Source organism: Mercenaria mercenaria, chromosome 13 (genome assembly GCF_021730395.1).
Source record: "Mercenaria mercenaria strain notata chromosome 13, MADL_Memer_1, whole genome shotgun sequence".
Classification (NCBI taxonomy): domain Eukaryota; kingdom Metazoa; phylum Mollusca; class Bivalvia; order Venerida; family Veneridae; genus Mercenaria; species Mercenaria mercenaria.
This window is the reverse complement of record NC_069373.1, coordinates 46,757,659-46,771,534: the sequence shown is the minus strand read 5'-3', so window position 1 is coordinate 46,771,534 and position 13,876 is coordinate 46,757,659. Positions and strand designations below refer to the sequence as shown.

Sequence of the window (13,876 nt, the reverse complement as noted above, 5' to 3'; positions counted from 1 at the left end):
TACAAGTTACAAGCTTAACTTTATATGACGTCACATCATTATGACGTCATACTTTATGTCATACATTTATGACGTCACCGCTGAATCTTAATTAAGCTAATTGAATTCGCTCGTAGAGATCGAAACGTGTTTTACGGTCCTACACACAGGTCAGTATGACTTTTTATCATATTTATGTTTTTGAAATCCTGTTTTCAACCGTTTGGCCCTGAAATAATTTGTATGTAATGGAACTGAAGTAGAATCTCTTATGCCACAATCATAGGGGGTGAAATGTAACAGCCAACCATATTTTATCGTAGATTCATGTATAGGCGATTTCGCTATATGTTTATATAGCAATTGCTGCAGATCGTGTTAGAATTTTCCTTATTACATATCTACAATCATTTCGATTGAGTTTCAATGGACTGTGATCGTGCAATATTTTCCCTGATTATATACGTTACAATAAATAGTAACAAAAAGCCATTTAAAACGGTCATTACGGATTCTGTTTATGTATCCATAATGGCGCAGTGCACCTCTGGCGCCATAACCATAACGGCCCCGGGTAACCAGAACGTCAGCGCGTTCTGATGTTGACGTCATGAAGCAACATTATTATGGCGATTGAAAGAGTGCTGAATCAGATCGATTGTCAAATATTGATGGCATTGTTGATAAAAAGCAATACAAATAATTCTTTTACGTGTTTGGAAAATATATAAAATGAAAATACCAAGATAAATATGAAGTGAACGTATATGATAAAAAAGTCAATAACGGCTGGCCAATAAGTCAAAAGTCAATAAGCCTTCTAGCCGCAATGGCACGCCAAGTTTCATAATGGTCCTCGGAATAAAGCCCTCGGGCGATTATAAGAATGGCAAGAAAGCACAACCCAGTCGTATATTAACTTCGAAGTAATTTTTCATGAAATGATTTTTTTTTTCAACCCTAAATTATGCTTTATGTAAGAAAGTACAACTATCAAGGCATTTGATTTTATACAACATATAGCCTCTTATCCAAACAGTATAGAAACTGAAAAACTCCATTAAATGCTTGAACAAATGAATAATACACTTTAAATTTTTCTTACAAGATTATAGGTACACGTGTCATAAACAGGTAAATAAATGGGATAAAGGTGTCTTTGAATGAAAATGGCCCTAAAAGAAAATAATAGCCCTCGGGCTATTATCACCTTGGCAGGGCCATTTTCACTTAAATGCACCGCTCTCCAATTTATGAAACTGTACAAATTGCGGACAACGCTTTCATATCAGAGAGAAATGTTTTCTAAACGTTTAAGTGGAAATAATCGCGTGATGTCCATGACGTCCACGCGCACGTTGCGGCATCTATTTGACGGTTCAACTTGCAGAAAATATGAATGCGCGTCAGCTTGATTTGTTTATTAGAATTTTGGAGAAATTCTTCTCGTACTTTTTCCTGTTTTTCGTAGCAGAAAGAAAATTTAGACATAAAGCAATTACTTGATAGTAGGTATGTAATAAAAACGTTATCAACCTGGTATGTGGATATATGCACTCGTTCTTTCGCGGATAATATTGCGCTCCTAAAGTCGCGCAATATTACTGCTGCAGCACAAGTGCATTATATCTAAAAACAATGTCAATAACTTATAAATATTGACGTTTCAGTTTCATTTCGAGTGCGTGTCGTCAATTGTGACGTCAGTTTCATGGATGTCGTCACGTTTTTAAGTTCTTTAACTAGGACATTTTCAGTTCCACTTGGGCTAAAGAACAATTTTTTCATTGATATAATGAATTATACACATGTAGTAATTATAAAAAGATTTTTAGATTTGCATCGATAAATAAGCATTCATTCTTCATAAATAAAATCTGGAAAGTAGATCCCTCGGAAGCACCGAGAACAAGGCAAACAGTGAAAATTGCAGACTCGGTTTGATTGAAGTCGCGCAATATTTCTATATTTCCGCTGCAGAACGCGTGCATATACCTAGATACAAATCTAATAACCTACGATAACATGCTTACTTCAGGTTTCGTAGTTGCGCCCTGTGCTTCAAAAGAATCTTTTTACACACTTAATAATAATTAAGGTGTGCGCATGCAATAGTATAAGTCAACTCCGCACCACCTCATATATATTGCTAGTAAGATATCTTGGAGAAACCGTCAAATGATAATAAAAGAAACGGATAAAAATACTAGTACATACTTTGAACAAAATCTGATTTTCAGTCACAGACATTGTATATTTTACTCGAATATAATTAATGTGTTAAGCAGCAATACTTCGATGAGTGTCAGTAACGCTTGCCTTTGTCGCGTATAGAGTTAGTAACATCATCGGTTAGAGTGAGGGACATGATATTTAATAAATATTGTTCGTTTATGATAAAGCCGTTGCAGAGATATATTTCTAAGATTAAAACTGGCATTGCCTTTAATCGATCATTGACTGACAGTAAGTATTGCTGTTGAAAAAGTGTTGTATATTTGTTTCATTCTGTAAAATAGCAAAATGCTTCTATTTTCTAAATAACAGACAACTGCTTTTAAAATTTAAATGTTTTAATAAATTTATGCGATTACTTTTAGAATCTGAATAAATGTTCAAGTCAAGACATATTAAGTAAATATAATAAAAGTAATTGATACATATGAAAATAATATAAGCTAGGGGTGACTATTGAGGTCAATTTTGACTATTGCAATACTATTGATATTGCTTAAAAACTATTGCGATACTATTCTATTGCAGGTTACTATTGCGATACTATTGCAATAGTTATCGGCCATCATATTTTATACAGTAAAGCTACCAACTGGCATTGTTACACAGTGTAAGAGACGACACTGTTTATAATTGCTGTTAACACACATTGAGATGTTTGTATAACTGAAACGGACAGAAATAATTCTAACATTAAATATTTCTTGCATTCCTTGGCTTTGGAACAATAAGTAAAACAATAAACCTATGCAAGGTATACTCAAACGAATCGGCCATTTTGTTGCGAATGTCAACATGTTAAATAACCTAAAGCATCGAAAAAGACGAAAATTAACGGATCGGATTAAGGTGTACCAGCACTAAATGAAGGGCCCTACCGAACAGTTTGCTGTATAAAACAAGTAGCCTTCTTTCTCCATGTCCATAGTACATTTTCTCATCTAAAATTAACAGGACATTTAAATATATTTAATCAAAGTTTCTAAGAAACTAAATTTATTAATTATCTTCCAGACTTCTCAGTCCTTTATGGTAGTTTAATTCCGTGAGGGTAATTATTGTAATGGAGACGTAAACATTTTCCGAGGCGCAAATGAAAGCTGGCTCTGTTTCTTGGTTTATAAATTATAGATTATTTCTGTATTCACTAAAATTTCAAAACTATCGAACCTATCGATTGTTGAAGGAACTATCGGCGATTGTTATTGGATCGTGACTTTTCTATCGATGCATGCTATTGGGACACTTAGTATCGCAATGCATCGATAGTTCGATGTATCGTTACACCCCTAATATAAGCCGTGTCATATTGAGCGATACCGTAGCCAGAAGTCGTTGAGATATGTCACATGATATCGTTGAGACATGACTTGCGTTGGAACGTAGTTCTCACGGAGTGAGAAAGTTACAGCTGGATAGCATTGAATTTGTGGATATGTGGATCACTGACACTACTGTTGGGTCATCAGAAACTAGTTTATACTTTAATGAACATAATTGAATTATATATATGTACATACAGCTTGAAAATCTTGAAGTTGATAAAATTATACTGAATTATTGAAATAAGGTATACAAAGATCTTTTTTGAATAGGAGTTACAACTCTTTGTTTCGTTTTATAGTTGCCACTTTGTCTGTCCTTCCGTCCATCTGTCCCTCCATCACACTTTTGCCCAGAGTATAAAAAGTAAAGGTAAAGGTCTTGTTTATTATAATGTCACCCCTATTGAAAGGGCCAGCCTTGGCTTATGAGACACCTTTATTGTGCGTACCAATTACCTCCCAACTCCTACCACTATGCCAGGCGGATAGAAGTCGGTAACCATTCATTTAACTAGCTCGCGGCTCACGAACCGGCCTTTTCGGAACGAGTCCCATGACAAACATCCCCCGGACGAACGCATCCCATGGGGCTCAAACCTTCGACCTCCAGATCCCGAGGCGGACGCCTTAACCACTGGGCCATGGTGACCGGTATAACTTGAAAAGTATTTATGGCATTTGATTGAAACTTCACATAGTCATAGAGGCCGTTGAGACAAAGTGCAGTGTCAAAGAATCATAACTCAACCTTACCTAGTTTTTGAATTATCGCCTTTTATTATACAACATAAGGCTTGTCTGGAGCATTACTTGAAAAGTATTAATGGCATTTTATTGAAACTTCACAAAATGATAGAGGCCATGGACCACATACAATGGTTGACCAAGGTCCACGACCATGGTCGACTGCGGTGATTATTGATTATCAAAAACTGTATAAATATGAATTTGAAAGGGTTATGAAAATATATGACAATTGCAATCTATATCTATTTTTGCAAGTCAGTCATTTATTTGTCATAAAAGAGCTAAGATGACAACAAATTATAATCAGACTATGAAAGTTTACCTTTGAATCTATCTATAAATGCAGGAAAACTATTCTATAATTAGGAAAACCTTTGGAGCCAAAATGCAGTCAGGCATCTTTGGTGCATTGTAAACTTGACAAGTGTGAAAATCACTAACATGACCATGATAGTCCATGGCCAACCATGGTTGAAACCATGGTCAAACTATTGATAGTCTTCTCTGACCATGGTTGACCATGGCCAATCTTATATCACCATGGTTTACCATGGCTGAACGCAGTCCTGACCATGTTTTCACCATGGTATTTGATGGTTGACCACGTTGGTCAACCATCAAAAACTGTGGTTACCATGGTCAACCATGGTCAACATTTCGTCTGGGTTGTAGCTCATGAACTTTTTTGATAATTCATGAAATAATTCATGAATTCTTACAAATTCATGAATAAATTCATGAAGTTCATGAACCTATTAAAATATTTCACAGGGGCTGTGTTCGAAGGACACAAGTCATGTCTAGGTGAGCGCAAAAAGTTTTAAAGTTTTCTTTATTTCTTACGGAGATTTTTTGCTAACATCTAGACAAAATGTAGACCTACAAAAACACAACTGAATGATAAATAGCTCTCAGCTGTTTAGAATAAAACATTTCCGATAAATAAGAAATATAAAACCTATCAAAACTACAGAATAAAATAGTGTTCTGAATCTAAAGTGAAATTGAATCTTACGAAAATGGAAATATGTTTCTTTTCAAGTAAAGATTTCTTTGCTTTAATTTCAAGCTTCATGTATATTAATTAATGTGATTTTGTAATGCATTTTCTATATAGTTAAATTTGATATACTTAAAATCCACTATATCAGGCTCTCGACAATGTAATTATTTATTGTTTAGCAAATAAATGAAAATGTAGACACTGAAATTGCTTAATTACATACTGTATTTCAAAAGCAAACAGAAAAATGTAGCTTTTTGTTACAATTTTGAATGTAGTTGACAGAAGACTGGTATTGTGTTCCTTCTCGAATTTACAGCAGTGGTAAACAAAGAATGAAAACCGATTGCGGGCTTTACTTTTATATCAATTTCGTGAGAAAATTGTTTCCTTTCTAAGACTAATTGTTACGCCTTGCAAATATTTGTCTATGTCGATCATTCAATTTCCAGTTGTTATTTATAAAATAACTGTGACATTTCATTTTAATTGTCGTGTATTCAAATTATACAAAAGTTAACAAAATATATTCTCAAGTAAACAGTTTGCTTTCTTGTAAGTCTATACCTTGTCAAAAGTGTCAGTCAATTGCCCTTTTTCATTTCCGAATTTTCAGTGCGAAAATTGAAATTAATATTTGAGCTGCGCCAACATAGAAAACCAACATAGTAGGTTTGCGACCAGCATGGATCCAGACCAGCCTGCCCTTCCGCGCAGTCTGGTCAGGATCCATGCTGTTCGCTAACAGTTTCTCTAATTCCAATAGCTGATTAGTTGATAGCGAACAGCATGGATCCTGACCAGACTGCGCGGATGCGCAGGCTGTTCTGGATCCATGCTGGTCGCAAACCCACTGTGTTGGTTTTCTCATGGCACGGCTCATTTATGAATAATATTGTAATACTTGAATATACTGTCAATTTGCATTAAGCAATATATGCCCTTCCTTAATATATTTTTCTTCAAAGGAATATCAGGCTTGTCATTAAGTATATATTAGCATTTAAATTAACAAGATCTTTGTGCAGATTTAGATGCTTTTGATTCCTTTTCTATTTCACTCTTGAAAGTATATTATGTCTTACTTCTTTGTATGAAATGTGTTTCTTAATTCTGCAATTATCTATTGCGGTAAATATGTCAATTTATTGTAGCTGCTGTTAACAGTTGCAAAATGTAAGACTTTATAATTATGAACTATAGCTGATCATGATACATGTCAGCCTTAGTCTTAAGTTACACAGGATCACTGTCAGATGCAATCTTGTAAGACCACCTCGGTAGCCTAGTGGTAGAACGTCCGCTTCGAGTGCGGGAGGTTGTGGGTTCGATCCCCGGCCGCGTCATACCAAAGACGTAAAAAATGTTACTAGCAGCTTCCTCACTTGGCGCTCAGCATTAAGAGGATAGTGCTATGACTGGTCAGCCTGGTGTCAGTATAATGTGACTAGGTGGGGTATCATGCCACGTGTCTACGGCGTGATATTCCAGTGAGGCAGCACTATAAAGTTGGGCATTGTGCTCACTGCTACAAGCAGACACTGTCGTTTATATGACTGAAAAACTGTTGAAAAAGATGTTAAACCCGAACACACACAACACACATAAATCTTGTAAGGCTACAATATGCACACCTGCAAACTGGGATACAGTTTACACAAATTTGACCCCTGGTTAAGTGTAAGGTTGGTTTTAAAATAATTTAGATTCATCTTGGCGAAATTTTTGTATCCAAGATTCACTTAAAAGATGCAAAGATGATGCAATATGGTCACACTATAGCTTATAACTGATTTTTTTTTTTTTTTCATATTTCAATGCTGCTGTGTAAACTATCCAAGCATGAAGGGCATTTTTGAAATATATTTTATAGCATTCTGTGTAACTTTGATAATCTGGTTATATATCTCTTGGAGATAGGTCTATGTTATTTAAAATCGTCTATGATATTACGATGTGTAAACTGTATCCTGATGTGTAAACTGTATGCCATGTATAAATGGTAAACCTTGCCATCATATCTATCAAACAAAAGTCACTGGTTCCGGTGGACAGGCTGACCTTTGAGTACAGGGAACTTGCCTATTCCGAACCAGTCTGTAAATTGACTCATTTCCAAGTTTTTAAGCAGCCGTCGCGCATACGTCAAGAAAATCTTAAGCTATGTTTTGGTTTTATATCTAATACATTAAACTAATAATTAATTGCTGGTAAATGTTCAAGTTATTCTTACATAATACATATTTGCAACATTGTCCAAATGCTATATGTAATAGTTATAGTATGTGTGAGAGTGTGTTACCAGGATATATCAGAGTATATATATAGGATATATCAGCACAGTTTTGTATAAATAATGTGTGTTACTATGTATAACATGCTGCAAAGATCAAAGGAAAATTGCCGCACTATGCGATAATTTTTCTTATGTGGAAATTTGACGAATGTAAACAAAAATGTCAGATTCAAAGAGCGCTTGCGTTCTAGCTTTTTAATAAAATGAAACGGAAGGGAGATTAAAAAGAAGGAAATTTTATGCTCTTTCCAGTCATATATCCCACATTAAAAACAATTTGACCATTGAGATGCCTAAAGAGGAAATATAGATGGCATACATTGTGCCTATTCCGAATCACACATTTTCAGTTCTGTTCTGCTGCACGTTGTTTAAAGATTGCAGAAAAAATATTGATTCAATGTGTCCAAAATATTAATTTATGTTATTGTTTTTACCCATGGCCAGATGTTAAAGAAAAAGGCGGAGGTAGTATTATACAATGTGACTATTTAATTCACATAAAGGACAATACCGCCCACATGACTGTTTTAAAACAGAATATTTCAATAATGCCAAAGAAGGATGTCATGCCTATCGTTTTAGTCATTTAATTGGCCTTAAATGCGATTATTTCTATTCCTGACATAAAATAATTTCAGTTTTCGATTCAAGATGGTAGTTTTATGTTGTTGTGGACAGTAGTAAGAAAACCATTTCAGGTCATTTGTGGTGATTCGGAATAGGCGAGTATGACCCGGATTACGCACAGTACCAGTCTGATCAATAACAGAAATCTGTTACAAACAATGTTTTGTTTCGAATTTCTTTTCACATTATTTTAATCGTGACATATTTGTCCAGCATTTGAAATGAAATTTATATTTAAAATATAAACTTGACGAAGTAAAACGATAAAAAAATAAAAACTGGTTCGGAAAGGGCAAGTTCGCTGTATATTGTCCCTTCCAATTTCTTCAACATATGAAATACATAGAATTTAGTAACATTAGGGCATTGGAAGAAAATATCTAAAAATGTTTAACTTCTAAACCAGATGTTATGTAACAAAATTCAGCACTTGACAAATATTTATTCTGGATTGAAATATTTACATGTGACTGGTAGATACTTTACCATACCTTTAGTTGTCTGCTAAGCTGCAAACATCTGAGGTTGCCAGACAGGTAAATTATTTACAGTGAGCTTATGCTCCCAGTGTCAGAGGTTTTTCAATATTTTTACAACCTGCCAACATCATTGTACTGGTTCAGACGCTGTTTTGTCATCATCTATCTTCCATATTTCATGCAACAGGTTCTTCACAGAAATACTGAAAGTCCAAGGTTCTTTGAGACAGAACTTATGGTCCATTGCTTTAACCTTTGACCTGCAAATTATTATGAAAATCATTGTGGAAAGCAGCAGCATTGCGGAAAGCCATGTTAATGGTGTCCTTATAAATGGTTGCGGAAAGCCATGTTAACGTTGTCCTGTAAATGGTTACGGAAAGCCATGTTAACGCTGTCGTGTAAATGATTGCGGAAAGCCATATTAACACTGTCCTGTAAATGATTGCGGAAGGCCATGTTAATGCTGTCCTGTAAATGATTGCGGTAAGCCATGTTAATGCTGCCTGTAAATGATTGCGGTAAGCCATGTTAACACCGTCCTGTAAATGATTGCAGTAAGCCATGTTAATGCTGTCCTGTAAATGATTGCGGTAAGCCATGTTAACGCTGTCCTGTAAATGATTGCGGAAGGCCATGTTAATGCTGTCCTGTAAATGATTGCGGTAAGCCATGTTAATGCTGCCTGTAAATGATTGCGGTAAGCCATGTTAACACCGTCCTGTAAATGATTGCAGTAAGCCATGTTAATGCTGTCCTGTAAATGATTGCGGTAAGCCATGTTAACGCTGTCCTGTAAATGATTGCGGTAAGCCATGTTAATGCTGTCCTGTAAATGATTGCGGAAGGCCATGTTAATGCTGTCCTGTAAATGATTGCGGAAGGCCATGTTTATGCTGTCCTGTAAATGGTTGCGGTAAGCCATGTTAACGTTGTCCTGTAAATAGTTATGGAAAGTGGTGTTAACGTTGTCCTATTTATGATTGTGGAAAGCCATATTAACGCTGTCCTGTAAATGGTTGCGGAGTCTGTGTTACAATTGTCCCGTAAATGGTTGCAGAATGTCATGTTAACGTTGTCCTGTAAATGGTTGCGGAACGCCATGCTAAAGTTGTCCTGTAAATGGTTGCGGGAACGTTGTCCTGTAAATGGTTGCAGAAAGCCATGTTAATGCTGTCCTGTAAATGATTGCGGTAAGCCATGTTAACGCTGTCCTGTAAATGATTGCGGTAAGCCATGTTAATGCTGTCCTGTAAATGATTGCGGAAGGCCATGTAAATGCTGTCCTGTAAATGATTGCGGAAGGCCATGTTAATGCTGTCCTGTAAATGGTTGCGGTAAGCCATGTTAACGTTGTCCTGTAAATAGTTATGGAAAGTGGTGTTAACGTTGTCCTATTAATGATTGCGGAAAGCCATATTAACGCTGTCCTGTAAATGGTTGCGGAGTCTGTGTTACAATTGTCCCGTAAATGGTTGCAGAATGTCATTTTAATGTTGTCCTGTAAATGGTTGCGGAACGCCATGCTAAAGTTGTCCTGTAAATGGTTGCGGGAACGTTGTCCTGTAAATGGTTGCAGAAAGCCGTGTTAACGCTGTCCTGTAAATGGTTGCGGAAAGCCATGTTAACATTGTCCTGTAAATGGTTGCAGAACGCCATGTTAACATTGTCCTGTAAATGGTTGCAGAACGCCATGTTAACGTTGGCCTGTAAATGATTGCGGAAAGCCATGTTAACATTGTCCTGTAAATGGTTGCGGAAAGCAATGTTAACATTGTCCTATAAATGGTTGCGGAACGCCATGTCAACGTTGTCCCGTTAATGGTTGCGGAATGCCATGTCAACGTTGTCCTGTAAATGGTTGCGGAATGCCATTCTAACGTCCTGTAAATGTTTCGGAAAGCCATGTTAATGTTGTCCTGTAAATGATTGCGGAAAGCAATGTTAACATTGTCCTGTAAATGTTTTAGAAAGCCATGTTAATGTTGTCCTGTAAATGATTGCGGAAAGCAATGTTAACGTTGTCCTGTAAATGTTTCGGAAAGCAATGTTAATGTTGTCCTGTAAATGTTCCGGAAAGCCATGTTAATGTTGTCCTGTAAATGTTTAGGAAAGCCATGTTAACGTTGTCCTGTAAATGATTGCGGAAAGCAATGTTAACGTTGTCCTTTAAATGTTTCGGAAAGCAATGTTAATGTTGTCCTGTAAATGATTGCAGAAAGCAATGTTAACATTGTCCTGTAAATGGTTTTTAACAGTTTTTAGTTGTGTTTAGTCATGTAAAATAGTGTTGTTTTAATTCATATATGGACAACATGTTGTGTTAAACTTTTTTAAAGACTAGGAAAAAAACTTAGAAAATTGTTGATTATTTAAACAAAAGTGTAATTGATATAATTTCTCCCTTGAATTTATCTTGAAATTCCTAATCTATTTTGGATAGTTTTCAATTTTTCTAATTCTAGGTTTTGCAAAAGTTCTAAATTATTATCAAAGATTCAAAAATAACTTTCCTTCTCGAAACTTGCTATTTCAGTTAAAGATTAGTGCACATTTCTTGTTGTTAATTGGATTTTAATTGGTAAAAATTACTCCTGCATTTTATTGGTTTTCCTTGTGACTTTATGATATGTTTACCAGATGATTTGTATGGCCAATAGGTGGGAAATCTTGCCCCTTTAGTGGACAGATGGTTCCTATCTCGCACACATGGTGCACATTTCAGATTAATTCATTTGTGTTAGAGGGGTGTTAAACCTGGACTCAAATATTAGTTTGGGAGAAAAAGTGGATTATTTTACATTGTGATTGGTGATGTGGAAAGAAGACAGGTGTACTAATGTCCTACCTTTCCACTATACAATTATTAAAGTGAAAGTAGGTTTGACATTTCAGTAGTGGTGGTAGCATTTTATAATCGGAGCCTTACCTCTGTGTCGTAAATGGATCAGTGGTACAATGTGTATCAGTTCAGGGATTCAAATTTCTGTGAACGGTGTGAAAAGGAATTGATATAGGACCACCAGCTCAATTTTCTATCATTACTCAGATTTTTCTTACAATTGTTGCATTAATTGAATATTATGTGAATATATAAGAAAGTTATATTGCGGATTTGAATAAATGCTGATTATGGAAATAAGATCTGTGTAATTCATTTGTTCATTCTGTAACAGTACTGATAGGATAGGATACCTAATCATCCCAGATGGTGACAAAGAGACTTTGGATAGATAAATCAATACGGATCTAGATAATGAAAGGTACTGTGAAAATATTATAGGCATAGAAATAATAAGCAAAGCGAATGTGAGCTAATAAAGAAAAGATGTGTTTGAATAATTACTTAATATTTACATAGTATTTGTCAATGTGGATAATGCGTGATTAAAAAAAATAAGACTTTGGTCTCGTGGTTTCAAGGATTATGCAAAGGGATTAATAAAGGATTAACTAGGAACTGCAGACTAGAAGTGGATTAAAATGTACATCTGTATAACAGGGTAAGCATGAAGGCTATTTAGTTTCAGTATTTTATGATTGCGGACAAAAATGTCATATCATCTGAGTTTGTACACTAATATAATAATATAGAAATTCTGACTTCAGTACAGTGCCAGCTGTGATATGCATAATGTGAAATGCAGAGCTTTTAGCCTCGTAGCCCTTAATATTAAAAGTTTGCTAATAATCATTTGGAAGTATGGAACCTGGCAAAATAAAAGCAATCTGTTTGATTGAGGCTACAAGACATGACCTGTAATGAATAGAAATGTTATGCATTGAATGGTATAATTATTATCTTAACTCATATAAAAAAATGACATATTTATGACTGTATCTTATACTTTTGCAGATCTTAAATCTATGTTGCATATTTAAGGACATATATATTTTGTGCCATTAGTGAGCTGGGTTGGCAACACTGCTGTTTGGTATTTTGAAATATTTTGCATGAACAGACTGTAAAAAGAAAATATTTTTTTTATATCAACTAAAACTATTTGACTCATAGTTCATTTATTACCTTCAAAAGGTCTGCATGTTGTTTTCCAGTGGTTGAATTTTGCTTTAAGTGCATTTTGTTGTTAGATGATGGGTGTATTTTACTGCACATTAAACACTTTCTTTGGCTGTGTGAATTTTATGCTTTCATATTGCAATAAAAGGCTATCGGAAATTACAAAGTGTTTGTTTCAAAATGAAATTGTTACTGTTTCATGGAGACAGAGTCTGATGATTACACCAACAAAAGATTTGTCATTTTTATGCCCCCGAAGGGAGGCATATAGTTTTTGAACCGTCTGTCCGTCTGTCGGTCTGTCCGCAATTTTCGTGTCCGGTCCATATCTTTGTCATCCATGGATGGATTTTGAAATAACTTGGCATGAATGTGTACCACAGTAAGCCGTGTCGTGCGCAAGACCCAGGTCCGTAGCTCAAAGGTCAAGGTCACACTTAGACGTTAAAGGTCATTTTTCATGATAGTGCATTGATGGGCGTGTCCGGTCCATATCTTTGTCATCCATTGATGGATTTTCAAGTAACTACGCATAAATGTGTGGCACAGTAAGACGATGTGTTGCGCGCAAGACCCAGGTCTGTAGCTCAAAGGTCAAGGTCACACTTAGAAGTTAAAGGTCATATTTCATGATAGTGCATTGATGGGCGTGTCCGGTCCATATCTTTGTCATTCATGCATGGATTTAAATATTATTGGGCATGAATGTGTACCACAGTAAGACGACATGTTGCGCGCAAGACCCAGGTCCGTAGTTCAAAAGTCAAGGTCACACTAATAGACGTTAAAGGTCATATTTCATGATAGTGCAATGATGGGCATGTCCGGTCCATATCTTTGTCATTCATGCATGGATTTTAAAATAACTACGCGTAAATGTGTGGCACAGTAAGACGATGTGTCGCGGGCAAGACCCAGGTCCGTAGGTCAAAGGTCCTAAACTCTAACATCGGCCATAACTATTCATTCAAAGTGCCATCGGGGGCATGTGTCATCCTATGGAGACAGCTCTTGTTTAAACAATTAATGCATTTGCAAAGAATTCACCTCATAGTTTTATGTTCTGAAAGTTGACATCAACAAATCATGCATATCCCAAGAATTAGCTGTTATGGCCAAAACCAGAAAATCTCTTTCTCACTCGGTCCCCCCCGACTTCCA

The 13,876-nt window shown here is 35.8% G+C and overlaps 1 protein-coding gene across 2 annotated transcripts in view; it reads left to right on the top strand.

Moving 5' to 3' along the window:
- The window catches only part of LOC123530238 (IQ motif and SEC7 domain-containing protein 1-like), a 155,349-nt gene that overhangs the window by 31,588 nt on the left and 109,885 nt on the right, over nt 1-13,876 (top strand). Inside the window, exon 1 of one of the 2 annotated variants that reach the window (XM_045311001.2) lies at nt 11,658-12,197. The exons of the other annotated variant lie outside the window; for it this stretch is intronic. Coding sequence (XP_045166936.1) covers nt 12,178-12,197 — 20 coding nt within the window. The 5' untranslated portion in view covers nt 11,658-12,177. Of the gene's footprint in view, nt 1-11,657; nt 12,198-13,876 lie in introns of those variants that run through there. 2 annotated transcript variants of the gene reach the window in all.